The sequence below is a fragment of the Monodelphis domestica genome, chromosome 2 (genome assembly GCF_027887165.1).
Source record: "Monodelphis domestica isolate mMonDom1 chromosome 2, mMonDom1.pri, whole genome shotgun sequence".
NCBI lineage: Eukaryota > Metazoa > Chordata > Mammalia > Didelphimorphia > Didelphidae > Monodelphis > Monodelphis domestica.
Genome location: NC_077228.1, coordinates 471,188,642 through 471,216,575, shown reverse-complemented (window position 1 = coordinate 471,216,575; position 27,934 = coordinate 471,188,642). Strand labels below are relative to the sequence as shown.

Here is a 27,934-nt window from a genome sequence, read left to right as displayed (position 1 = left end):
AATGAATTGGCAACTAGCACTGGAGTGAGTATGGTCAGGGATACAGCATATTTTAGGAGCAGTCAATTTCCTCTTAGTATAAGAAATGAAAAATTACTGTGTGACCCTGAGCAAGTCACTTAATCTCCATTGCCTAGCCCTTACCACTCTTCTGCCTTGGAACCAATACACAGTATTGACTCTAAGATGGAAGGTAAGGGTTTAAAAAAAGAAAAAAAAATGAGAAAATATAAAAACTCCAAAGATGAAGGGGAGTTAGGTAACAATTGAGTAGATTCTACATGGAAATGGAGGGTAGAAAATGAAGGACTGAGTGACAGAATGGGTGAATGACTCAAATGGAGTATAAGAGAATTAAGATAGGAAACTTTTCCCAACCTTCTGATTCCAGGCCTGGTGTTTCAGGTCCAAACTCAGGATAACATTAAGCCTTTGCCTGAAGTATCCTTTTGAGTCTAAATAATACACAAAAAGAGGGGTAGGGGAGGAACAAGGAGGATTGAATCAGGGAATAAGTTTCCAAGGAATGAATACAGAGCCAAAATTAGGAATGGAGAAGAGTACAGGAATGAAGTGCTTTGAGATATGAAGGAGGGAAGAAGAGGAACTTTTGAAAATCACCTTTATTTTCTCAGTAGGAGGCAAGGTCTCTGAAAGATAAGGGGAATAAGACAAATGAAAAAAAACTGGAGAATATGTATTTTATCATTGAACAGTGAAAAAACCTAGCTGAAATTACAAAAGAAACAAAACAAAACAAAAACCAACTCTCTCTCGCATTATAGTCAGGAAGATCGGAGTTCCAATTCTGCCTCTGACATTGGCTGGGTGAGCCTGGGCAAATCAATTTATTTGGTTGTGTCTCCATGTCCTTATTGGTAAAATGAAGAATGTCTTCTGAAGTCTATTCAGTCTATGCTCTTATGATTTATTTTTGGCCACTAGATTTTTCTGACGTGATTTCAAATAATTCATTGTGATAAAACTTCTCAATGTTATCCTCTGAAGTCTAGTTTACCAATCCTCACTTATATCATGCTCATTCCAGTATTTATATCTCTGCTCACTCATGGATCAACATTTTCTGCACTTATTTAATTAAAGGATTTTTCTACAGCTCATCATTATTTGCATAACATTTCACTATCCTTAACTTATTATCTGCAAACAAAGTAAATTTTATAATAATTAAAAATATTACTCATTCTAATGGACTTCTCCCATCATCCTCTTGGAAAAATTAGTAGTTATAAAATGGTTGTATCTTTTCCTTTCATTTATAATCTAGTTTCCTAATATCCCATTAAGACACTTCACAATATTCTACCCCAAAGAATTTATGGTACTACACTACATCTTTTCACAACGGATACCTCATTATTCCTGCATTTCAATATCGGAGAATTAAAGGCTATTACATGACATCTTTTCCTGGATATCAAACTGGAATCTCAGTTTTAACATGTCTAAAGGCAAATTCATTATCACTCCAAACCACTTCTCTTCCTTTCTCTACTGGGACATGAAATAGTATCCCAAAAGACTCCAGTACTTTTTGCTTCTTCTTTCTCACATCCTTTCCTATCCTCATGTCTATTTCTAGGTTTTATTTACCATTATCCTTTATTTACTAATAATATTTATTTTCTACTACTCATTCTTATATACTCTACATATAAATTTGCTAATTATCATCATTTCTTTAATGGCACCATTCTTATAAACTCTTCTCATACCATTTCCTTTAACCTTTCAAAAGATAATTGGAAAATGAGCACATGAAAATTTTTGAGTAGTGAAATCTGGATGATATTAAGTGGCACAGGTAGGAAATGCAACATTCCATTTGGGTATGTTTCAAATTCCCAAGTTTAAATAAGAGTTTATGAATAGGTTTTTTTTTTCCTTAAATGTGTACCTAAATATTTAGTAACCATGTATAAGTAATAAATGACAAAATTTATAATAAATTACTTCAGAATTTAGGATGATCTGGTTTCAATTGTCAAATCTGACACAAAATGGTTATGTGATTCTAAGCAAGCCATTTACCATTCCCCCTCTCACTGTCCCAGTAAACTCTCTAAAGCTATGTCTCAGAGCTATGCTGATGTGCTCTGGGAGAAGGCATTTCCATACTGCGATTTCCCTATAATAATAAAAACAGATTCAGTTAAAAAAATAGAAACTTACATTTGGAATTTTAAAGTGTTTTTTACTATACATCACTTATGATATTAAGCTCAAGTTAGGATCATACACGGGCAGTTCTCTCCAATGACAATACATCTAATCCTTTGCTCCCAACACAAAAAAAATCAAGACATAGTAATGGAAAGAAAATAATAATTTATTGGAGGTATAGAGTTGACTAAAACACATTTACTGAATATCTTCCAATAAGATCTAAATGCATTTCATTTAGTTTTAAAATATATTCTAAAAGCTATTACGCACAATTCAAAAGTCCAGATCGTCAAGTTTCTTCTTCTCAAAGCTGGAGAATGCTTGAAAGATATGGAATTCAAAAGGAACCTAAAACACCATAAAAGCCCATCAAAAATGAAAATTATTTTAGTAGAAATAGATATTTGTATTTTATAAATATATTAGAAAGTTAAAATTTCAATATTCAGAAAATTAGTGAATCATGTCAATTTGACAGAATAATTTTCATAGGTAATCAGTTTATATAAATTAAATTGTGAATTAAAGCACTAAAATTAAATATAGTTTAAGGTTCTCATACAACAATATAGATGAATATTATATGAATTCAATTTATTTTCTCTATATTGGTCTTTTTTTCCCCATTCTAAACGTTTCAGGGACGACTAAACAACTATAGCCTAGATTGTTTTTAGAACTTATGAAGTTATCAGTTGAAAAAGTTTGGTTTGATGAGTATTACCAATGTCTTCAAGAGGTTGAGGATGGGAAAAAGTGGGTTTTTACTCAACAATTATTAAGCACAGTATCCACTGTACTATGCCAATTCAATCAAAATGCATTTTATTAAGTATATGCTTTGTGCCAGACTCGGGGTGCAAGGAAAGATTACATACCTTCTATTTGACCAACCTTTAAGGTTAAGAAATGGTCAGGTAAAGCGTTTTGGCAACTGACAGGTTATTATTATACATTACATTTGGCAGACATACTGTGGCTGCCACCATTAATCAACATAAGCAAATATATTATTTGTTTCAATTATGTATTCACCAAAAAAAAAATTGACATTTCCATTTATCTCTTATCCTAGTAATGGATGATTCTACTTGTTATCTACTTAAAGTAGGGATTTCAAAAATTTGACACCCTAGGTTTCAGGTGGTGAACAGTGAAAGTGTCATTTGGCAATTATAACACTTAAAAAGCCAATAAGAAGACAATCTTTAGAAATCAACTTCTGCATGGATTTTCTGTAATATCTTTTAAAGACTAAATTTTTAGTTTTTCATCCAATCAGTACTGACATATTTCATGTACTACACTGCAAAAAAAAATATAAAAAAGACCCAAACCAGGTATTTCAAAACCACCAAGTCCATAAATTACAATAATTAAATTTCAGGAAGAAGACAAATATCAAGAGCTAACATCATATTCTGAATTAAAGCAACTGTTAGTATCTCTTTAGTAAATTTGATGACCTGATTCACTAACTTTCCCTGGAATGAATTTTCTAAAAATAAAGCACATCATAGACAAATTTAAACAAATCTAGAAGGAATATCAAATTTTCTTCAACCTACATCAAACAATTTTGAAATATATTATTTCTAGAATGAAAAGTTAATCTCAAATCTACATCAGGGAAAAAAGATTAAAATAAAAGATTTCTAGAGAAAAGCACTGCCCAAAAAAGGATACAACAAGAAAGGATACACTTTGCATGACAGTATTACTGCAGTATTTACGCAGGAATGCTTCTAAAGAAGAACAGCAGAATGTAGTTTAATTTTCCTTATTTTTCAGCATTAGATTTATAAAGAATTGATATCCTATCATAAATGAGTATGCTTTGATTGCTAAAAGCTAAAATCCTTTCATTCTAGGATAACTGTACAACAATACTGGGATAATAATAAAATACAAGTGTTCAAGGAATTTTAATGAGTGACTATTAGGCAATGTTGCAACTTTTCATTTATTTGGAAGCTTTGGTCATTTTGGCCTATCATTTAGTCTTTTCAAAAGGCAGAGTTGGATTTTTTGCTTTTGTTTTTAAAAAGGAAACAAAAGGACTACGTTTTGATTCAGGGTTACTACTTTAACATTATTCTTTTTTCATTAAGAGATCAAACCTGAAACCACTGAAACAGATTTTCTAACTAAAAATGCTTAAAGCTACTGTTAAGCAGATAATTTTCATAAGGCTTTTTATATCATTTTTGCTCTTATTTTACTAAAAACAGATTATCATGAAAGTACAAACTTGACATATGCAAAATGTCTATCAATCCATAAATTGTACCTAACTTTCCTTCTGTGAAATGTTCATAATTATTTTCCATATAGGACTTATGCAATTATATTTCTGGTTAGTTTTTAAAACTAATCTTAGTAAACTTAGCTTTCTATTTGGTTACTATATGAAATCTTAACTTGTCGTGATGTAAAGAAATAATCTGCAAGAGCTTTTCTTCAATGCAAAATTTGTTTTTAAATCTTTTCCCTTGCAAATATAAGTTTTTATACGTAATTCTACAATTATTATTTCAAAATGAACAGCAACAGTACCCCCAACAAAAAAGGTGTTAGAAAATTGAGATATTTTCATTGCTACTCTAATGTGAATTTTTCTCTTAGTTTCCCACTACAGAATAACAATTTCCCTTTGTTACATAAAAGTCCACACTTACCTTTAGCAATTATCTATCTTTTCCTTTTTCCATCTTTAGGATCTTGTTTTGGTCTAGCAGATCGAGCAAATTGCTAATGGTATAATTAAGGATTTCTTGAGGGGAAAATGAAAGTTGTATTTGCTAACAAGGATCAATAATACTGACTTAATTTCTATTAATTAATGGCTTTCAGCCAATTCTTATAAATCCCTAGTAACAATAACCCTGTGTTTATTATAGTAAGGCTGCTTCTTCCTACTACCCCTTCGAAATCTTAACTCACTCCAAAATCTGGCCCTATCTCACTACACATACCTTCTTGCAAATCCAATTATACCACATGCTACAGTAGGATCAAGTAAAGGAACTGGAGAGATGGCCTGGGTTCCACCTTGATTGTTACTTAGCAAATGTGGTGAACTTGGGAAAGTCATATGTTCTCCTTAGGCCTGCTTTCTTGTATTAAAAATATAATGGATGGACTAGATTAGATGTTCTTAACCTGAAGTCCATCAAGTTGGTTCAATATCTTGATAATTTTGTTTTTTTTGTTTAATATATATTTTAAAACATTATTCTGAGAAATCCACAAAAAAAAAAAGTTTAATTGCTGGACTAAGCTCTAACTAAGCTCTAAACTCTATAAACTAAGCTCTAAATTCTATAATCTTAGGAATTACTGCATTGAGAAGTAGTAGTTTGTAGAATTATAACAGTACCCCATTTTCTGTTTATTCCTAGTCTAACACATATACATTTTAATAGCTGAATTAGTTCTGAAAGATAATGCTAGACAACCCTAACCCCAACTTATTAACTCAGTAAAATAAGGCCTAAAAATTGTCAAGTTCACCTTGTCACGAGGAACAAACATAAAGAACTTTGAAGTTGTTACTTACATGTAGTATCTCCAATTATGACATAAACTAGTATAAGGCCTGTTATTTTATATTTCTTTATATCCCCAGCATTTAGCATAATGCCTGGTACATACTAAGCTCTTAATAAAAGTTGTTTTGATTGACTGATCCCAGTGATTCTTGCTATATTACGGAAGTCAACATTAGCCTTATTATAACCTAGTCTATTATATTTCCTGGTAAATGACATTTACTGGTTATGTTTACCATACAAATTAGTCACCCAAAAAACTAATCTTTCTCTGAAAAATATAGTACCTAAGGTACATCAAAAGAACATTACTTATTATAACACACCAATGGTCTGATAGTATCCTTATGTTACCAGATTTCTTTTGTTTTTTAAAAATAAATCCTAAACATCAATACTTTTTTCCCTCACACTTTTATCCTATAATAGGGTACCAGAGACATAACAAGTGCCTATTTTGGACTCCATAAGATTTTAATTACACAAGCTGATACCTAAACAACAAAGCACTCATAAATAGCTTTAAAAAGGATACCACCACCATGGGTTTTCCAAAAAGTACATATCCATTAGCTTCTTTTAAAGCTTTAGCTGCTGCTTTTTCATCTGGAAATCCAATAAAAGCTTGACCTTTCATGCGACCTTCTTTCATCAAGCGTATATCAAACCTAGAAAAAGTTATGAAAAATGTAGTTTTGGTTCTAATCAACATTAATCAAAATTGTTTAATTGCCTGAAATACATGTAAAATATTCATTATCACCCAGGCATCTCATTAGTTATATTCAAAAAACATATATTTACGTTTTGTTTTTATAAAGGTCTTTAATGATGACTCATCTAATTTTGTTGGGATTTTTTAAACTTAGGAATACATTTAAAACTCTAAAATGAATGCATATTTCCAAATGTTTTGTTCTTTTTAACAGTTTCCCACTACTGAAATAAATGGGGTTACTTTACTATGATTAAGACAGAATACTACTCAACACCAACAGAAAGAAGGAATGCTGATTTTCATAAGAGAATAGCCATAAACCTGCTGAATGACACTACAGAGATCTAGTCTTCTCATTAAGCAACTGAGGAAGCAGGTTCATTAGGTATGCAATATTACTACCCCAATATCACAAGCTGGTTCCTTGAAGAACCAATGACAGAATCTAGGTCTTATTCTTCACTGGGAAATATAGGATCCTGTAAATCTTGAAATTTCTCAGACTTGAGAATGTTAAAAATTTCCACATTGAGGAATCCTCCATTGGAACAAATTCTCTACTGGGAAACATTCCCCATTTTGATGTGAGAACTCGCAAGGATCAGAAATGGGAGGACCTCTACTCCACCCATACTTAAGACTGTTTTAGGGGAGAAAAATCCTTGCTATGGGAGGACCTCTACTCCACCCGTACTTAAGACTGCTTTAGGGGAGAAAAATCCTTGCTAAACAATGAAAGTACTTGGACCCATGCTTATAATAAGGCAAGGAGTTCTTTGAGCCATGCCTGTTTTTTAGAATTGATACAATGAGATGCTAGGTCCTAAAAGGGTCAGGCAAGTTTTCTCTTAATGAGATTAGTTGACTCAGCTGTGTTTTCACTGGTTCAGACTTACTGAGGAGATTTGTCGACTTAGCAGGAATTCAGATGGGCAGTCCTTTGGAAAACGTCTACAGTGATTGGTAGATGTAAGGACTTAGGGGAGGTAACATAGGAGAAAAACCCCAATATAAGAAAAAAGCAGAATCTCTTGAGAAAAAAAGCCTTTTGAAGGATCTCTGATGATCGCTTGGGAAGAATCTCTTGAGAGAGGTTCTGGAGAAGGGAAGCTCTTGGAGGACAATCTCTAAGGAGGTCTCGCTGGAGCTCCTCTGAGGGGACTCTGTCCCTCTGGAGGTTCTGGAGAGAGGCCCTTTGGAACAGTCTCTGGCTGGAAGGCTCTTTAAGGAGAACTCTGGCTGGAACTCTCTCTGGTGAAGTCAGCTGAGATGGAGCTGGTCTGGTGTCACCAGAATCCTTGCTTAGACAGACCTTGTGGTGAGTGTTAAAAGACTGACTGATCTCTCTCTCTTAAGACTCAGGTCTAGGCCATGTTGGCTTAAGGCCCTTCATACTTATTTCCTTTTTCTCTCTCTCTCTTTTCTTTAATTCCACATTTGTATTAATTAAAATCTCTATAAAACCCAGTTGACTTGGGTATTTGAATAATTGGGAATATTTCCCTGGCGACCACCTTATATTTGATTTAAAAACCAAGACACTGTAGTGAAACATTTTCTGCGGTCAAATTTACTCACCCTCTCTTATATCTATCACAATTTATATCTTCCACCATTTTAACTCACTACAGTTTACAACATCACTCTTTTAACTGTTACAGTTTAAGGCCTTCAACCATTTTAAATCTAACAATCCTAGAAAACAGCAAAAAATTAAATTGCTAAAACTCTTGGCACACAGATATATAAATACAGCACTATAGGTGTCTGTAGCATTCTATGTTCAAAATCTTTTATTCTTAAAAAAGTTAAAATCATGGCAAATGGAAGTAATATACAGATTGACATCAGTACTAAGATAATTGGCTTTCAATCCTATTTTAAGGACATTAATAAAAAGAGGCTGATGGTGTGTACCTTTGTTGCAAAAAAAAAAAAGCATTGAAAACTACACTGGCAAAAAAAATCTCTTCTGAAACTAATGAGAATTCTAAAAACCAAATTTTAACACTAAGTTATTAGCTTAACATATAACATTTATTTGTGGATATTTCTCTCTTCAGTATTAATTATAAAGGATTATATTTTTCTCAAATAAATATAATCTTTTTTTCTCCTTTGAAAAGAAATTGTTACTGATAGATCTCTCAAAGAAGAATGATATACTTTGTGCTCCCCAGATGAAATAAAAGGTCAAGTTATAGGAATAGAGAATACTCCTTAATTTCAACAACTTCTCCCCTAAAAATGTCACATCACTTCTTTCTTACTTCTGCCTTCCAACTTCTCTCAAATGTTGGATTTTTGGGCTACTGTCCACCTGAAGGCTTCTTTCCCTGACTAAAAAGTTTAAGTCTTAAATTTGAAACTTTAAAGGAAATCCTCCAAGTACCGTGTTTTAGCACCTCCAAATGTTTCTTACAAACACAATTATGGTTAAAAGTAATGTTCTGTATCTTTCCTCAGATAGCGTCTGTTAAGCCAAAAGAGGCTGCTAGAGAAATAAAAGAATAAGAGATTCCAAAAAACTAGGTCACTAATTTTGAAAGTCACTGGGGAAATGGTTTTTGAGGTTAAAGAAGTTGCTGATAAGTAACAAGCTGTATCATAACCTCCATGGTTTATGGTTTGTTATGCAATCCTCACTCACTTTGTTTTAGAGAGAAAGTAATAGGGAAGAAATGAAGATAAATGAGAGAAAACTTTGCTGGAGATGACTTACATGATTCGTTCTGTTTGGGATGAAAAGTCAACATATCTTCCAAAAATAAACTTAAGATCCTAGAATTGTATCAAAAAGGAAAAAAAAAGAAAAATCACAAAGAAGCCCAAAAAATAAAAATTTTTTTAAAGATCAAATTAGAAAATTCTACTTACATTTTCTTCAACTTGCTTTGCTAAATTCTTTACATAAATCCTACAATTTGGATCTCCTGGTTCATAACTTTTGAAAACTGAAAGTGTTTCCATTTCTTGAAGCAATAAATAAAAAAGAAAGGGGAAATCATGAGGCTTTAATCAATTTCCAAAATGAATGTATAATGTCATAAATGTAACCAATTACAAATAATATGAAACATTCAATATCTAGTTGAAAATGAAGAATGGTTAGAGATGATAAAGTGTATTTGGATAGTGTTGGGCTTAGGTTGAGGAAGATTTGAGTTCGAATCAGATCTCAGCCACTTATCTGTAACTCTGGATAAGTCTTTTCTCTTTACTTCAGTTTTCCTTATCTATAAAATAGGAGACATAATAGCACCTACTTTCTAGTTTTGTTGTGAGGACCAAACAAGATAACAACTATAAAAACACAGGGTCTGACAAATAGTGAATGCTACATAAATGCCAGTTATTAATAAATCAACTACTGAAAATAATGTAGTTTTAATTACCAAATATATCTGGAGTTTCTATTGTTAATTCTCATAGAATTAGCCCAAATTCAGTCAACAGTGATTAAAAGACATTACTAAATGAAATGTTTTAAGAAAGTAAGTTAATTAGCAAGTTAATTGTTTTCACAAAATCATATTTGAAAGTTTCTTCTCTTGAGTATTATAGATATTCCTATCATGGTCTCCTTTATTAATTTAATAACTGTGTTTACTATATACCTAACACTATACTTTGCAATTCTGGTTTTATTCATAGAAACTTAATGATAAAGAAATGAAAATGGTTAAATGACTTGAAGAGTTCAGAGCTTCAACTAACCAGTACCTAGTTAGTCCTACAATTGCTGACTCAAGTCTTAATAATATGACTTCTTAATTTTATTGTAAAATTCCAGTACAATTACGTATACCATATTCATATTGTGGATTTGGTGATTATCTATTTGGACTAAAGAATTCAACTATTCACTTTTACAAGGGTGAATAGCTTTATCAGCAACAAAATAAAAAAACAAAAACAAAAACAAGTAGTAACCTTTTACCTTCTTTAGAAATTCTTCCTTTTTCCAATTCTTTTCTAGAGACAAATTCTGCTGGTATTTCATCTGAGTCTTCTTGAATCTCCTCTTTGTCATTCAGAATAGGAGTTGGAAAGATCTTTCCAAAACCCTCATTTGTTGTATCTCCAGGAGCAGACAAATCTAAAGTAGTTTGATATTAACATTAGTCATATAAATGCCTAATTTAGAAGAGTTTCAAGTTTTGAAAAGAAAAGTACATAGTAATGGTATCATTACCAAGCTAAATTTTGGTGCTACATCTGTCACTAATTAAAGTTACATAACCATGGTAAGTCCTTCACATTTCTAGATCTCTATCCCTTCTATAAAATAAGAGTAGAATGCCTTTTCTAGCTCTATAATATTTTAAGTCTGTGACATAGGTACCTAGTCCTAAATGTCAGCTTTGAATGTCTTAAAGATATTAACATTCAAATATAATTTCTAGGTCTGGCAAAGTTACTATATACATACTATTCAGTGATTTTAATGAATAACATCTAATTAGATGTGTTAAAAACCAGTTTAAGAATAAAAAATGTGAAGAAGTAAAATATAAAAGTTTTATCTTTTATGAAATAAAAGATGTTAAAAACATATATAACCTGATTTTACACAGTATTAGATAAAATTATAAAGTTTCCTTACCACTATTTTGTTCTCCTTCTAAATCTTTTACAAATGAAGTTGGTATCCCTGAAGATATGTTGAATTCTATTTTTTTATGCTCTACAGGTTGCGGCTGCTCAAACACATCTGAAGGCAACAGTGCTGGGTGTAAATTACTGTTTAAAAATAGCACCAGATTAGTCTCACTGAAGGGAGGAAAAAATAACTCTTCCAGCTAGTGAAGAAGGATTGTCATCCCCAAAGTCTAACTACTGATTTCTGCATTTACTTTTACTATTTAACATTAACGATGTATTTATTTGGGGTTTTGAAAATGAATACCTTTACAAGGGCAAAATAATTTCTAATCTATTATTTATACTTAAAAGTGAACTAAAAATGGTGGCAAAACTTCAAAGACAGAAATATAAAGCCTGACAACAGAATAATTGTAAATATCAAGCAAAACAAAGTTACATTCTTAAAATTAGGATTATCAAGACTTTTCTTGACCAGTGTTTCTCAAACCTTTTGGTTACTTAATACTTAAGGGAAAATCTGAATAAAAGGAAAACAAAAACATTTAAATATGATTTTTGGGTCAGTTAACCTAAAAGTCCTGGGTGATAATACTGTGTAAGTGTGAGGAAATAAAAAAGGAAAATGCAACTTTTAAAATGTCTTCACTTAAAACAAAAAACATCAAGATACAAAATATTTTAAGGTATTTAAAAAGTTTGAAACCCAAACATTTCTAAATTAAATTCCATTACCAACATAATGAAAATGTGTAGTGCCAATCAGTTTATTTTAACCAACTTTAATGAAATTTCTCTACAAAAGAAGGCATGGCTATTTCAAGTTTTTTAGAGGATATAACTCATATTTCATAATGTTATTGTGTAACTCAGAAACTAATGAAATCACAAGTCTAAATTAAACAACAAAAAGTCAGAAACTTGAAATTACCTATGTGAAGTAGATGTAGGTATATTCAACATGTCCTTTATCTTTTGCCTTTTCCTTACACGGCGTTGCTTTGCAGTTGTTGGTCTTTTGGGTTGAAAATTAGCTAATTCCATTAGTTTTGTCATCCTAAATTAGAAAATAATGTATATTCCTTTTTTTGGATTTATCTACAGGTCATCATTTATAAATTGTTTAAAGTTGTTTTTTCAAGATGAAATTGTTAAGAAAATCACAACTCAAAATTAGGCATACTACAAAAAGAAAAGTAGAATTACTTACAACTTTAACCTAAGCATTTTTTTTTTACAATTGATTTTTATCAACTACTTCTGTCAGTCAGTCTAAAGCCCTTAAAGTCTTTCTATGTGCCTGGAAAATAACTAAATATTGGGGATTACAAAGTAAGGCAAAAGGCTGTCCCTACTCTCAAAGAGCTCATAATCTAATTAGGGAGACAACATGAAACAACTGTGTACAAAGAAGATATATACAGTATAAAACTGGAAATAATCAATTAAGGGAAGACACAAGCATTAATAGGGATTAGGGAAAGCTTTTTGTAGAAGGTAAGATTATCACTGAGACTTGAAGGGAGCCAGGGAAGCTGAGAGAGTGAAATGGGTAAGAAGAACATTCCAGACAAAGGGAATGTAAAAATGTCCAGTCAGGAGATGGGAGTGTTCTGCTAGAGAAATAACAAGAGGGACAATGTCACTGTATTGAAGAGTATGTGGGGGTAAGTAAAACATAAGAAAAATGGAGAGGTATTAAAGGACAAGGTTACAAAGGGCTCTGAACACCATAGGCTTTTGTATATGATCCTAGAGGTGATAGGGAGGCATTGGGATTTTTTTTTTTTGATTGGTGGTGACATGGTCAAATCTTTGGAGGAACAATTTGATAACTGAGTGGAAAATAGACTGAAGTAGAAAGACTAGCCAGCAGGCTACTGCAGTAATCCAGGCATAGAGTGATGAAGATACCTACACCAGAGTGGTGATAATGTGAGGGGGGAAGAAGGAAAGAGGGAGGAAGGGAGGAAGAAAGAAAGGGAGGGAGAGAAGGAGGGAGGGAAGGGGAGAGACAGAGAGACAGAATATAAGAGAGAAAATGATAGAGAAAGTAACATGAGAACTCTGATGTAATTAAAATCAAAAGGGCTTGGCAACATATTGCATATCAGAGATGAGACTGAGGAGATAAGTAACACCTTGATTATTAGCCAGGTGATTGGGAAATTAGTGTATTCCCAATGGTAACAATATGCCTTGAGAAGGGAGAAGTTTATGGAGAAAGTTAAGTTCAGTTTTGGAAATACTGAATTTAAAATTGCATGAGACCAGTTTGAGATGTACAATAAATGGTTGGAGATTCAAATCTAGATGTTAGAAGAGATCAGAGCAGGAAAAGGAGATCTCAGTATCATCAACAAAAAGATAATAGAAACCATGGGAGCTAATTAATGAAAAAATATTATGAACCAACTGAAACAGTACAGACAGAAAAGAGAAAAGGGAACAAGAAAGAGAAGGTGTAACATAGATAAAGATCCAGTAAAGAGCCCTGATCAGACAGATAGGAAAATCAAGATAGAGCAGTCACAGAAACCTAGAGAGAGGAGCATGTCAAGAAGAGGGTGACTAACAATGTCAAAGGCTGCAGAGATGTCAAGAATGAAGATTGAGTAAAGGTCACTTGATTTGGAAATAAATATTATCAATGTATCAAGAAGTTTGGGTTGAGTAAAGCTAGAAGCCAGATTGTAAAAAGTTAAGAGAATGAGAAAAAAAGGAGCGACTGTAGATATTCTAAAATTTAATCAAAAAGGAGAAATAGATGACAAATGAGACAATGGCTGGCAAGAATAGGTTGCTCAAATGAGGAATTTTTGAGGATGGGTATGGATATGTTTTTAGGTAAATAGCCAATAAAAGAGGAGAGAATGAAATAAATGAGGTAGTGGAGAATAATAAGAAAATATAATCTGTTAAGAAAAAGGGTCCACCTCATTATGTGAGATATGATTGTGAAGGAGCTGACAGTGGAAGAAAGAACTGAGTGATGTGTAATAAGGAAGAGGATAGAAGAGGGAATTCTAAGTGAATGGCCTCAATTTTTCTAGTGAAATATAAGGCAAAGTTTTCAGCTAAGTAAACGGGGTAGAGTAAGGTCTGCAGGATGAAAAGGTTTGGAAAAAGTCTCTGTGGAGAATAGGATAGTGAATTAATTAGAGAGATATACAAAGATAGCTTTGATGTTGAGATTATGTAACACAAATTCATAATGGAGCTATGCTAATAGGCATGGTTTCATTTTTTTTAGCTTCAGCAGCATGAGTCATAAGAGTCATCAATCCAAGGTTGGGGCTTAACGAATCTCTAGGATGACTGGAGAGAAGAGTACAGTGTAGAGTTAAAATAATTCCCACTAATGGGTCAAAATGAAGAAGAGAAGTTAGTATAGCCAGTGGGTAATGGCTGGGAACAGGGAATAGGTGGGAGGAAGAAAATTGAGGGCCTAAAGAATTAGAGGTTATGTTAAAGACAAAGAATGTTGTTTGGGGGAATGACCACAGAATTTCAGAGTTCAAGAAGATGGAAGTGGTACCTTAATGAGTTAATGGAAGGAAATGACTATCTCTGTGTAGCTAAAATAGGTTGGAAGGCAAGGTCACAGGAAATGACTAAGCTGAATAACTAAGAGGATAGGATATTTCATAGTTAAATATACGTATGTTGAAATTCCCTCTTATGAGGTCAGAAGTTGGAGAGGAGAGAAAGACTGTAAATCAGGTATCGAATTCATTGAGAAAAGAAGGGGAGCACCCTGGAGATCAGGAGACAATTTCCAGAGAATTTTAATCTTAACATTATACATATCCTGAATAATGACTTGTATAACAACACTCCTTGATACTGCTTTTCTCAGTTTGCTTCTTCTTGTTCCCATTGCACTGCTAGTTTTGATACTTTTAAATATAAAAATCTAAGATAAAATACCAAGATTTAAGTGTTTTAATTAAATGATTCTAGTTTCTGGTCCTTTATTCTTGAATCCCTTGTTCTAGCCTTTTGCAGACTCCAACCTTAGATTGCTTTTATATATGCTTACTCTATTCCTATCTATAAACTGCCAAACACAATGAAGATGAATCCAATAGCTTGATCTGTGTTTATTTTATCTGCTATAAATTTATGTTAATCTCAACTGACTCACTAGTATATGAAATTCCATCTATTCTTCTCATATAGGTTCTAAATTGTGCTCTGCTTTGCCAGTTCCAAACTTTCTATTGTTCTCAAGCCACCTACACAACCGACTCCCTCTCAACAAAGGACCTCATCATATATGTTATTAGGAAAACTGAAGCTATGTCAGAAGCTTTTCCTTAACAAAACAAAACAAAAAAAAACTTATTTTGAGATTGGGTTCTCAATGAGGCTATAAGTACAATAGACACTCAAAGGCCTAACCCAATGAAAGGTACAGGAGATTTGACTTGCTCTGCTTCTGACCTAAAACTTATCTGTCATTGGGAAGCCTACAGGTTCTCCACTTCCAGGGAGATCAATGTATTGGTGACAGATCAGTCCTTTGGAGTTAGCATACTACAGCTTAGAATTCCTAAACTCAAACAATATGCTAGCCTTAGCTACTCCTGGAAGCACTTAATCTCAAAAGTCCATCTTTCTCTATTCTTTCTTCCTCTGTGCAAATCTCAGAGGAAGAACAGATTCTTCAGTTTAACAAAGCCAACTGTTCTTCCTCTACCCTACATCACATTCCCTATAATCTCCATGAACTTTTCCCTTTGGTTATGCTCTCCTCCTGACCTTCAAATCTATAGTCAAAATGTCATATACTTATTTTCAATTGGTCCTTCAAAACCTAGCTTTCTCATGATTTTTCTTATACTTTTCTCCCCTTCAGATACCCAACTATCAGATGATCCAACTACTCTTGCTTAATTACAGTTACTCAGTAACTTATAAGCTGAATAATCGTATTACTCCTAATCAGTTACATATTCTATTATACAAAGTAAAAATCTAAAAGGAAAAATGATACTCTATTTGCAATTTCTCACACTTAAAATGTATTTATTACAAACCTCTCTCGGGCTTCATCATCACCACTTTCATATTCTGATTCTTCTCCACTAGATCCTTCACCTTCTTCTGGCATGGGAGGTTCTTCAGGTGGCAAAGGAGGTACAGGGGGAAGAGGCACATGCACTGGCATATACTCTTCATACTAACCAAAAGAATCAGAAAGTATAATTATAGAATGTGATTTATAAATTCAACTGGAATAGACAGATATGAACTAATAGTTCATAAAAGTTTACTAAAAGAACACTTTATCAATGGCTTTTCTTGATATGGAAACAGCACAGTGTTATCATAGGTTGTGCCAGCAGGATTCAAGCTCTGACAGATTCTATTAAGATGGAAAGGCTTTGAGTACATTCCCTACTGTCCAACAATCAGCTTAGAAAAGTACAAAGACATTAGTCAACAACATAATGGCAACTAATTTATGCTCTTTTTGGCCACAGTACCTAATGAACAAAAATGGCCTTCAGTAGTTCAAGGTGATAAAGATCAACTAAATGTTAGAACTCTAAATGGGAAAACTCTGCTCAATAATCAAAGAGATCATATGTCACTAGAGGAATAGCAACTAGGTCCTGATTAGTTTGAATAATGAATTTCCTGAAGTGGTCTTATTATTTGAATTCACACCATATATATATATATTTTTATGCTGAAACCAATTAACACAATTAGCAAAATTATAACTTCAAAGAGTGTGAATTCAAATACATAGGACTGCTTCAGGGGATTTATTATTCATACTAATCAGGACCTATATCAGACATTCTGACTATAAATTAAATCAGAAAAAACAGGTAAGTTACAAGCTTAATAAAAGACTGGGCAAAGTTAGATGTCAGAACATGCCAAAAGAAATAACAATTAGTGGAGGTAGCTAGTTGACTCAGTGGATTCAGAATCAGGCCTAGAAATAGGAGGTCCTGAGTTCAAATCTCAGATCCCTTCTACTTATGTGACCCTGGACAAATCACTTAGCTCCCATTGCCTAGTCCTTATCACTCTTCTGCCTTGGACTGATATACAATGTTGAATCTAAGATGGAAAGGGTTAAAAAAAAGAAAATGAGAAATAACTCTGTCTGCAATGTTAATGGTAAGTGTTAACAAGGGAATTATACAGATTGTTGAAAGGGATGAAGAAGTTGAAAAACTAATAACTATTGATGTCAACAGATAAACTAATTCAGAAGATGGGAAAAACATAGCTTGGGATTAAAATGAAAGAGGTCAGTTTTGTAGAATGTTAAATTTTGAATAAGAGGTTATGGGTTCAAATTTCACATACTATTTGTACAATCTTAGGAAATTAATCTTTTTTATCTCAGCTTCTTCATTTGTAAAATGAGAGGGTTGGACCTTCAAGGTTCTTTTCAGTTCTAAACATATAATCCTATAATCATTACTATTTCTGTGAAAAATTATCTGAAAGTCACAGAGATGAGTAACACTGCAAAAAAGGTTTAAGTGCTTATATTTTGACAGAAAAAAAAAACAAAAAACTGGTACTATTTCTGAATCTTCTGTGTGCAGTAACCAAACAAATAGGGCAAAAGTAAAATTAATACCAAAATGGAAGGATAAAAATGAGAAGACAATATTGGATACAAATATAAAGGGCTGGTTACAATTAAACTAGTTGAACTTTGAAAAATAGAAAATGAATAAAAATAATGACTCTATTACTATTTCTTTGAGAAATGAACTATTCCAGAATGGTCAAGACAACTCTAAGGGAAAAGGAGGAGAAAAAAAGACTCAGTCAGTAAACCCTTAATCTCCATTTTCAAGAGATATGGCAGCCAAGAGTACTACCAATTCAGACTAATTTGCAAAACACCACAGGTGATAAAATATTTGAATCAGTTGTGTAACTCAAAATGTGGTCTGTAAAACTGACCACAGAAGTTTGTTTTTTTCTCACAGCACCATTAAGTATATATGTGTAGAGATCATTCCCATATTGTTTTAGAGATAAAGCATATTTATAGTTGCTAATGTCTTAACAGCCTTAAAAAATAATACTTTTAAAATGAAGTGGATGAAAAGAATCACAAAAGTTATCTTTTATTTGATATTTTATCAATAAAGAAACTAAAAGACTCATGGAGAATATGACTTAATATAGGTAATATCAGTTATGATCCAAATACAGGTCCTCTTGTTCCAAATCTAACCCTCTTCTCATCATTATTGTCTTTTCAATTTCATGTCTAAGTCTCCTTGGAATGATCTGGCTTAAATTACAACACAAGATTTTTACAGGTTCATTTTCCCTCTTACTTTTCAAAGTTTTGTAAGGTAATACTGCCTATGATTTCTTTTTTGCATCTCCTGTTTTGAATTTCCAGATACTGTGATGTTCACTAATCCAAACTCAAAGCAGTGTTGGTACTTATTCTTCTACCACGAAGAATATAGTAATTCTAAAAACTACCAGGTCTTTGAAAGTTGCCAGGGTCAAAAAATACATCAATGAGGCAAGTCAAGATGACAAGTTTCTCTAAATAAAAGTTTAATGGAAGTCTTTCTAACTTATTAGTGTCAAAAGTTTGTGTTCTATAAGCAAATCCTTTGCAAATCCATGTTTAACTCAAAATTTTGAATGCAACAGAATTCAGAAGTGTGTTCTGTATTGGGGGGGAAAAGTAACTATTTTCTTCAAGAATATTTTCTTTTATTTGTAGCTTAGTAACCAAAATCTATCTTGAGTCTTATTATATAAGGATTATTAAAAAAAAAAACTCCCAGAATTGTTAAAGACAGATTTGAACTCAGAGGATGTAGTCTTAACTCCTAGGTCTATTGTTTTTTACTTTACTTACTACTTATTTTTTACTACTACTATTTATGGCCAAGTTATTTAACTATTCTGGGCCTCAGTTTTCTTATTTAAAAATTAAAGCATTGGATTAAACAACTTGTAAGGTCTCTTCTAGCTCTAAATCTATAACTCTATGATATAGCTTGTTACATGACTATTATCTATTAAAATTTGAATATTATATTTAACAACTGCCTTCAACATCTTCCAGAAAAGTGCCTTGAACAACACTTTCAAGGTAATTCTAAAAATGAGAACAATGAACTCTTAACACATTCACATATAGTACATTACTTAATAATTATCAATGTGCATAAGGTGATAGATGGTTCAGTTATCATGGATGAAATCTACTAATTGTTTTTTCTCTTGTCTTTGTTTCCAAATTTATTTGGATATTATCTTTCATCTCCTTTGGTTCACATTCTTTTTCTGTCTTCAAAATCTTAGGTCTTTTTAATCCCATCTTATTAGCATTATTTAAGTTCAACAGATGAATTCAGGGGGGAAGGTTGTTGATCTTTGTTCTAATTTACGATAACAAATTTAAAATATTTTATATTACAAATTATAGAAATATATTCTTACCATGGGAGGTCGGGCAGTAATTGGTCCAAATGGTGTAGGTAAATTCATTTTATTCATAAGATGAAGCACCTTAAAAATTTTTTAATTATTTGGAATTAAAATGATTACTTAATATGTATAAAATATAAGTACTTTCAGTAATATTTAGTATAAAGCAAATTCATCTTTAACCTCATGCACATAGGTTTAATTACTTAAGTACCAATGAACTTTACTATAATACAATACACAGAAAACAATCTAAAGACAATACTAAAGAAAGCTTTAATGTATTTCTAAAAAGATATGTATTTGTTAATTTTTTTAGTTAGACTTGACCTGGTAATATATAAATTATTCAATTATAAAAGTACATTTGTCTCTTTAATATTTGCTGAATAAAAAATACTGTTATTTTTTTCAAGTAGTGCTAACATGGAGGCATTTAAAATTAGTAGATAACATTGATTTATCAATTCATGCCAGTAAAGAAAAAAAATCATAATTATGATAATAAAGCCAAACACCTTATAGACCCACATTAAATATTACTGCTATTCTAAAGGAATTGATACATTAATATTTAATTCAAAATTTAAGGAAACTCAAATATAGTAATGAAATTCTGAGTAAGTATAAAAAGATGGGAAAAAATTCTCTTGAAAAGGTAAGTCAAGACCCACTAAGGCAGTACATATCTTCAGATAGCACTAAAAGGCAGGAATTGCTTTTCCTCTATTTCAAGCCTAAATTGGTAGTTTTTGCAACTCTTATTTTCAGTTCTGCCTTTGTGGACATCCATAATAATCTTTACCATGTGACAGCCCTTTACAAACTTGGAAATTTGTCTCCCATTTCCCATTATGTCTCCCATTTCAAGCTTTTTCTAGACTCAGCTCTTTCAACTGACTTTCTTATGGTATGTTCTTGAAGTTTGACATCTTAAGATTGCTTTCTGATCTCCAAGTTATTAATTTATCTCTCAAAACATAGTGCCCAGAACCAAATCTCCAGATGTGGTCTGATGAAGACAGAAAACAGTGAGACTATCACTTTCCAGGTCTAGTACATACCTTTATTTCTTTTCTTCTTTTTTTAACCCTTATCAATACTAAGTACTGGTTCCAAGGCAGAAGAGTAATCGGGAATGAGCAATTGAAGTTAAGTGAGTTGCCCAGAGTCACACAACTAGGAAATATCTAAGGCCAGATTTGAAACCAGTACCTCCACACTCCATGCCTGACTCTCTATCCATTGAGCTACCAGGCTGCCCCAGAATTTCAGTGCTTCCAAGGCTGAATCAAGCTTTCTGGAATACCATTTTATACTGCTGATTTATTATATAGTACATTGATTCCTGGATTTTTAAGGATTTATGTGACACAATATCATTTCGTGCTTCAAGTTAGACTAAATTCCTCCAAATTTTGCATACAAAATTTATCATTTCAAAAGTATAAATTTCCTTCACTTACCTGTACATAGAACTTAGGCACACTTGCCAAGGCACTTGCTATGTTGGCTAGTATTGTGCTTGAAGGTGGTGGATATAGGTATTTGAGGCACGAATTTAAAGGAAAAGTTAGCCTATGGGAAAATTTTTTAAAAATTCTTATTATGAAGTTTTAATATAATTTAATCAATGATATCACTAACATATTTCAAAAAAAATAAAAAACCATTTCCCAAAGTTTTTCATCAATAAATGGTGAAAGAATATAATAAGCAGTTTAAGAAAATTAAAAATCCATTTGAAAATGCTTGATGTCATTAATAATCAACACAAAATCTATTAATAATTCATAGTATTACCCCTATCAAATTGGTAAAGATAAAAAGTAAAAAAATCAATATCAGAAGGGTTGAGAAAACAGGCATGCTAACTTGCGCTCAATGGAACAGCTAGACCAATCCACAGCATTTCTAGCATTACATCAATGAACCTATTTTTCCATATCCTTTCCATCACTGGCATTTTCATTGTATTCAATTCAGTGTATTCAATTTTGTCAGTTTGAAGGGTATGGGGTAGTATCAGAATTATTTTAATTTGTATTTCTCCAATTGTTAGAGTAATCAATTTTTAATTTATACTCATTTACAAATATGTTACAAAGCACTGAAGTAAAATCTCTAACTTCAAATTTATTTTATTTTCATTAATCTCATTAAAAAAAAAGAACAAAACTGTAGGAAAAAAAGAGAATGCTAACCCATGATTTGGTGCAATTCCATTTTCTATGGTCAAACAACTTGGCTCTTTTTTTTCTTTATCTTCTTCCACAGGTTCATCAGACCTAGAAAATGAAAGACCAAAATTGGTCTTACTTTCAAAATTTTGTTAAAAAAAATATGAAGTATTAAATTATGTTATGTAAAGTTAATTCATCTAACAAACAAAAATGTACTGTGCTAGATGCTAAATATACAAAAGATAAATAAGTCAAAATCCATGTTCTTAAGATGTTTATAAAATTGTAATCATACAATGTAGTAGTTAAAAGGCCTAGACTTTTAAGCTAGGCAGAATAACCTGACTAGTATGTAAACCTTAGCAAGTCATCGAATCTCTAATCCTCAGATTCAGCTTATGTGAAATGGGCATAACAATTGCTACTAATTTATTGAAATGTAAGGAATAAGTAAGAAAATGTGTGACATCATTTCCAAACATCAATGCACTATTTATGTTTAAAAGCAGTAGGAAAGTAACTGTAAGAGAGAAGTTGTAAAAGAAGAAAAAATCAGATCCAGGAAGGCAAAGGAACAGCCCCAGTATGTGAGTGTGTGACCACCTTCTGGTCTTTTATTTCATAACTAATGAGTAAAGAGAGACTGAAGATTAGAGCAATGGGATTATTGAGAGAGCCATTTTCTGGAGATGAGAGGGTATGAGATTAAGAACAATTGGAGAGGTACTTGCCTTGGCTAGAATAGCCATATCATAATGCGGAAAGGAGCAGAGGGTGAAAGATGAGGTCAAGGGTATCTGAGATGAAGAGAAGGGGAAAGAATCTCTATTTTCTCAGTAAAGTAAAAGGTAAAGTCTTCAGCTGAGATATTAGGGGCTAGGGAGGAAGGTGAAGGTATGGGAGCTTGGGAAGCTTTGAGAAGATTTGGTATAGCTTGTGCTGAAGTAATCAAGGAGGAAATCAGGGAAGAATAATGGATTGGCTTTCTGCAATGAGGGCCCAATTAAATTTGGAAACCATGAATTTATAGGGTACAGGATCCAAGTAGTTGGAAATCATGACTATAAGTTACAGTCTAATTAAAATTGGAAACCATGAATTCATAGGGTATTCAATCAGCAAGGCCTTCAAGCTCTATTCAATAGCATATGTTCAAGAAAGGATAAGGTATACCAGAATCTGTGCTTGGTAAGAAATGAGCTGCCATAGAACACAGAAATTAAGAGCTCTGAAATGTGGAAAAAGATGAAAATAAAATCACTAAAATTCTGGCTCCGTCACTTCCTAGTAATGAAAATTTGGTGAAGTAACAATCTCTCATCTTCCTTTCCTAATTTCTAGAAAAATAACTCACATCTTTTTGGTCCTCTCTACTGACAAGTTTCCAGTCAAATATTTTTCAATAAATACTACTACAAGAAGCTCTTAACTTATTAACAAGTTTTGATATAAAGTTTATTTGTAACTTCAGTGTTGATTTCTGTTATATTTCCTATCAAATTATTAGTGATGTTAGGTTTTTAAGACAACATACAAAATTCATCCAGGAATTTTTTCCCCAAGCAATCTAACATTGAAGGAAATTATACAGTTAGGAAAACTAAGTCTACTACAAATGTATGCTATTTACTCTGAATAGGACCCTCACTGCTACATGGAAAGTCTTTTATTTTTCTCTGATTGATTCCCAAAAGCACTCTTCACAGTAGCAATTACAAACCCACTCTTCTTTTCAAACCACCTATTAATTGCACCCCCTATTTCCTCTAGGCAGAGGACCTCAACTCAACTCCCTCTTCACTCATTAAGAGTAAATCCTCTTTTCCATCAATGCTATACCTCAAACCAGTTAAATAAATGCTTGTACTGAAATAATAAAATTTCGGAATATGTTGGCTTGCAAAATTTTCCAAAAATATTAATTCTCTTTACTTACTGGCTTCAACAGCTACAAACTTTATTCAGCAATTATTTTCAGAATTTTCTATTCCAAAATAATTCTAAAAATATGAGAGCCAAAAAATAAAACCACATACCTTTTCTTTTTCTCTGAATATGAAGTTTGACAGAAGGAGGAAGCTTGATCTTGCTCTTTTGCAAATTCAACAACTAAAGTGTGACCTAAAACTTTTAGCTGATGAAGTCTTGATAATGCCTTCAAACGACAGAAAGCAAAAAAGCTAAATTTGATAAATGTTAACTAACATTTAAAATTCATTAGATAATAATACATTTTTAATTAGTGTTCTCTATCCCAAATATTCTATCATTCAAGTTCATAAATCACAAAATTCTTTTTTTTTCCCTTTTAAAACCCTTACCTTATATCTTAGAATCATGTGTATTGGTTCTAAGGCAGAAGAGCAGTAAGGAATAGGCAATGGTGGTTAAGTAACTTGCCCAGAGTCACAAAGCTAGGTAGTGTCTGAGGTCATATTGGAACCCAGGACCTCCCATCTCTTGGCCTGGCTCTCAATCCACTTAGCCACCCAGTTGCCCCCATAAGTTAAAATTCTTAAAACAGACTAAAATTTTAAGTATGCAATCATCCTAAAAAAAGTCTTTCATGTTAACAAGATAAAAAAATTCAAAACAGTTGGCTTACTACAACCAAAAATGAACAAAAACATATTTCTTCAAACATTCATTAAAAATACCAATTATTAATATCTAATTTTACAATAATGACTTCTTTTATTCATGTGGATGCTTTGTCAGTTTTTATTTTTGGTGGCAGAACTAAAAAATACCATCAATGACACTCAAATCAAGAAATATTTACAGGGTAACTATTGTGCATCTAAGACATTGCTTAGAATCTCCACAACCAAACTCTTTAAAGCACATTAACTTTGCACTGTAATTACTATTAATCCTATTACCTTATCTTGGTTTCTCACAATCTCATTTCTTCCAAGTCTCAACTCTGAAGTGCTAGCTACCTTCTACTAAGGTCTTATCAATGCTATACTGACTTTTTCTCAAAACTTTTATATATATTTTATATATACTTAAGTAATGTACTTATGTCTTTCCAACTAAAATGCTAACTCATTGAAAGCTGGGATTTTTTTAAATATCTGGTGCTTATTACAGTACTTAGCACCTACTCTATGATTAAGAATTGATTAGTTAGTGCAATTATTACTCTTTCTTTTAATATTGACATATATCACAGGAGTATGTCACATGGGTTTGTGGCTCAACTTTAGTTCAAATTTTGGCTTATATTCAATCTGCTCCTCCTAATAAATAGAAGAGACCTACCTTTGACAACATGAACCACCACAAGCAAATCTACTGCACAATTTCAGGACCACACAGTCTTTAGAGAGAAAGAAATTTACCCAATCTGTTCTTTTTCTTTCTTCTTTAGGAGCTTTAGTGCACATGGGCAAAGTCCAGTAACTGTTTTTCAGTTAAATTTTAAGTATTTTTTGAAACAGTTCCAATTTTGCACTTCAAATAAAAGAACTACTTGAAAATGTTTACTATTAAATAAGTCTTGTGGTTACTTCTATGTACTTAGAGTAGGTGAAAGAGGGAAAGAATGAAAGGGTAGCATAAGAAAGGTCAAGAACATATCAATAGGCCTCAGCATGAAACAATTTAAATGTTACATACCAAAGTGTTGAAATGAAAGAATGTAGATAAAATGTTTAGTGTCAAGAATATCACATACCTTTATCGTTGCTTTTTCATTAGGGAAAGTAGCAAAAGCAGTGTGTTTCTGAAAGATAACCATAGTATATTGAATAGAATCAAAGTATATTCAAAAGCAAGAAATAATTAGCAAAAGACATAAAATCAGCAAGGGCAGGAAAATCTGAGAGGATGATCTATTAAACTATATCAGTAGTATTTTAATGTCTTTCATCTGCAAAGCATTACAGTTTTCACTAGTAGAAAAATAATTCCTTATGTCATTGCTTAAATATATAGCCTTTTGCTCAGCCTTTATGGGAAAATTCTACTTCTAAAAATCAAAGTTTAAAAGGACAGAAAACATAGAAAGCAGCAAATATCAACATTTACTGTATTATCTAGTCATATGAACAAAGATCTTGTCTTTGGTTTTCTCAAAATGAAGTTTTGCATTTTTAGACTTACTCTAGAACAATATAAATGAGTTTCAACTGAAACATTTCATTTGAATTTTTTAACCTATTTATATCATTTTTCTTAGTGTATGGAAAACATGACATTAGCACTTAAGTTACAAAATCATATAGGGATTATGGGGTAACAGAGAAAGCAAAGGATTTAAATAAAAATTTAATTATAAATGGAAAAGACATGGGGTAAAAAACAGCTCTGCTACTTACTACTTTTTTGAACCTTTGAATCCTTGTTTTTTCCTCAACTAAAAAACAGGCATTGAACTAAAAGATCTAAGCTAGTATTTCTGGGCTCAAAATTTCCCATTCATCAAGGTCAAAGAGGTCTCTTCAAGGAATGATAGATGTGAATAGTAAGAATAGGTTGCTTAACTAAAAAGACATATTGGTACTGCAAAAAGATGGTGTTTGGAGTGGGAACACTTGGGTTCGAATTCATGTTCTCTACTATTTTTCTAGAAAAGGATCAATGATGTCACTGAAAGGTCTTGATTTCCCAGTGAGTTAGATTTAAATGAGGAAGAGTTATACAAAGTCATCAGCCTCATTTTCTAATGGAATGACAAAAGTAAAGTGAACTGGTGATGGCTTGGGATGCAGTCATCTTTGATGTCTGATCAAGCTTTAAGTACTTCGAATGGCACCTGTTTTAAAGCTGACCTCATGACCTTGGTAACAAAAGTCAACCCTTATTTGGGGGACATATCATCGCAAGACATTTTTACGGAGGTGTGGCCAATACAGCTTCTTGAAGCCACGTGAGAGTGGGGTGAAGATAGACACCCCTAAAGGGACTAAGAAGCCCTCACAACCAGAGGTGTTAGTAAGCCCTGAACACCCTCATTTGAGCCTCACATAGAACCCGTGGACCAGGAACTTCAGCAGAGATAATTATCCCACTCTTAAAGAAGACGAAACTGACTTTTAGAGTTTAGAGATTTCCCCATGGTCACTTGCTTGTCACTCTACCCTATACCCAACTGCCTCTCCGGGGCTGGTCCAGATAATCTCAAAGCTTCCTTCGCGTCCCGGATTCCCGGATGTATTCATTTCTTTCAAGGTAGGGGAATTCTCCCCTCTCTCCCCTACAGTCATCTAGATTAGGACAAGGACAGCATGTTTTCCACCTGGGCCTGGCCGCTACCCTGACTCCACCCTAACAAATAATCCCCAGTGTTCCCCCCCCTCCCCACCAGCACTTCCGCTAGGCTCGGATTAGGAGCCAGCACTCCCTTACCAATCGGCCCTTGTCTGACAGAACCCGCACCGCCTGGGCGCCGAAGTGCTTCAGAAGATGTTCCTTCTCTTCCGCCGTCAGCTCAGCCGGCAAATGCCGCACCAGGAGGGTCCGGTTGGCCCGCGGCAGCGGCGGCGTTGAGGGTACCTGGCAGCCCCGCGACAGCGGGACTTGCTCGGGGGCCGCCATCACCCCTAAGGACGCCGAAATCTCGGGGTAAATAGGCGATGACAGGAATCGGAGAGGACCAACACGGAGGGCGGCTCCAGGACGACGACCGGAAGTGCGGCCTCAGGAAAGCATCGTCTCCCGGAATCCTCTAAGACTACTTCTCTGCGCATGAGCAAAGACGGGTCTCTGGGGTACTTATAGCGGTTGCGACTGTGACCAAAAAGTGGCCAGAAAACAAAGATGAAGAGTTAAATTCCCAACTTGACCTAAATTAGACTTTTCTATTTGAACACATCCCTAGGTTTCTGAGAAGTGGAGGAGAAAAAAGGAGCTTTTTTGCTTCTACCAAAAAATGAGGGAGGTGAAGTAGTTGGGTATGTTTCCCTCCTGGACGGGACTGACTACGCATGCGTAACTAGCTCTCACCTGTCCCGGAAGCACTTAAATTCGTGCTCTACCTTACGCTTTGAATGAGTCTGCAAAGTTACTTAGAAATCTTCTAGTCTGAATTTCTCCTCTTGCATATTGGGGAAATATCCCAAAATCGTTTGAGGCAGCTGTGTGTCCTTTTAGATAGGGTGTTGGACGTAGAATCAGGTAAAAAAAAATGACTTCGAATCCTGCCACAGACCTTAGTTATGTGAACCTGACCAATTCTTTTAACCTCCGTGCTTTGTGGTTTGTCTGTTAAAAGAGAAAAACCTGATGACTGCTAAACT

The 27,934-nt window shown here is 33.2% G+C and overlaps 1 protein-coding gene across 13 annotated transcripts in view; it reads right to left on the bottom strand.

Annotated features, from left to right (window-relative positions):
• The window catches only part of LOC100032985 (pancreatic alpha-amylase), a 65,217-nt gene extending 37,593 nt beyond the window's left edge, over positions 1 to 27,624 (bottom strand). For 2 of the 13 annotated variants that reach the window (XR_008916751.1, XR_008916755.1), the window contains exons 1-15: positions 27,045 to 27,609; positions 25,372 to 25,419; positions 23,726 to 23,844; positions 21,711 to 21,794; positions 20,973 to 21,084; positions 19,519 to 19,587; positions 16,104 to 16,246; positions 11,993 to 12,118; positions 11,063 to 11,199; positions 10,397 to 10,555; positions 9,334 to 9,428; positions 9,179 to 9,237; positions 6,274 to 6,406; positions 4,866 to 4,938; positions 2,458 to 3,932 (exon numbers count right to left, since the gene is read on the bottom strand). Coding sequence is in view for 4 of the 13 variants with exons in the window: in XM_001381852.5 (XP_001381889.2) it covers positions 4,879 to 4,938; positions 6,274 to 6,406; positions 9,179 to 9,237; positions 9,334 to 9,428; positions 10,397 to 10,555; positions 11,063 to 11,199; positions 11,993 to 12,118; positions 16,104 to 16,246; positions 19,519 to 19,587; positions 20,973 to 21,084; positions 21,711 to 21,794; positions 23,726 to 23,844; positions 25,372 to 25,419; positions 27,045 to 27,233 (1,533 nt within the window). In the remaining 9 variants the exon portion in view is untranslated. Of the gene's footprint in view, positions 1 to 378; positions 456 to 621; positions 651 to 2,329; positions 3,933 to 4,865; positions 4,939 to 6,273; positions 6,407 to 9,178; positions 9,238 to 9,333; positions 9,429 to 10,396; positions 10,556 to 11,062; positions 11,200 to 11,992; positions 12,119 to 16,103; positions 16,247 to 19,518; positions 19,588 to 20,972; positions 21,085 to 21,710; positions 21,795 to 23,725; positions 23,845 to 25,371; positions 25,420 to 27,044 lie in introns of those variants that run through there. The other 11 variants (XR_008916752.1, XR_008916754.1, XR_008916753.1 and 8 more) reach the window with 11 other exon arrangements.
• Between the last annotated feature and the right edge of the window lie 310 nt (positions 27,625 to 27,934).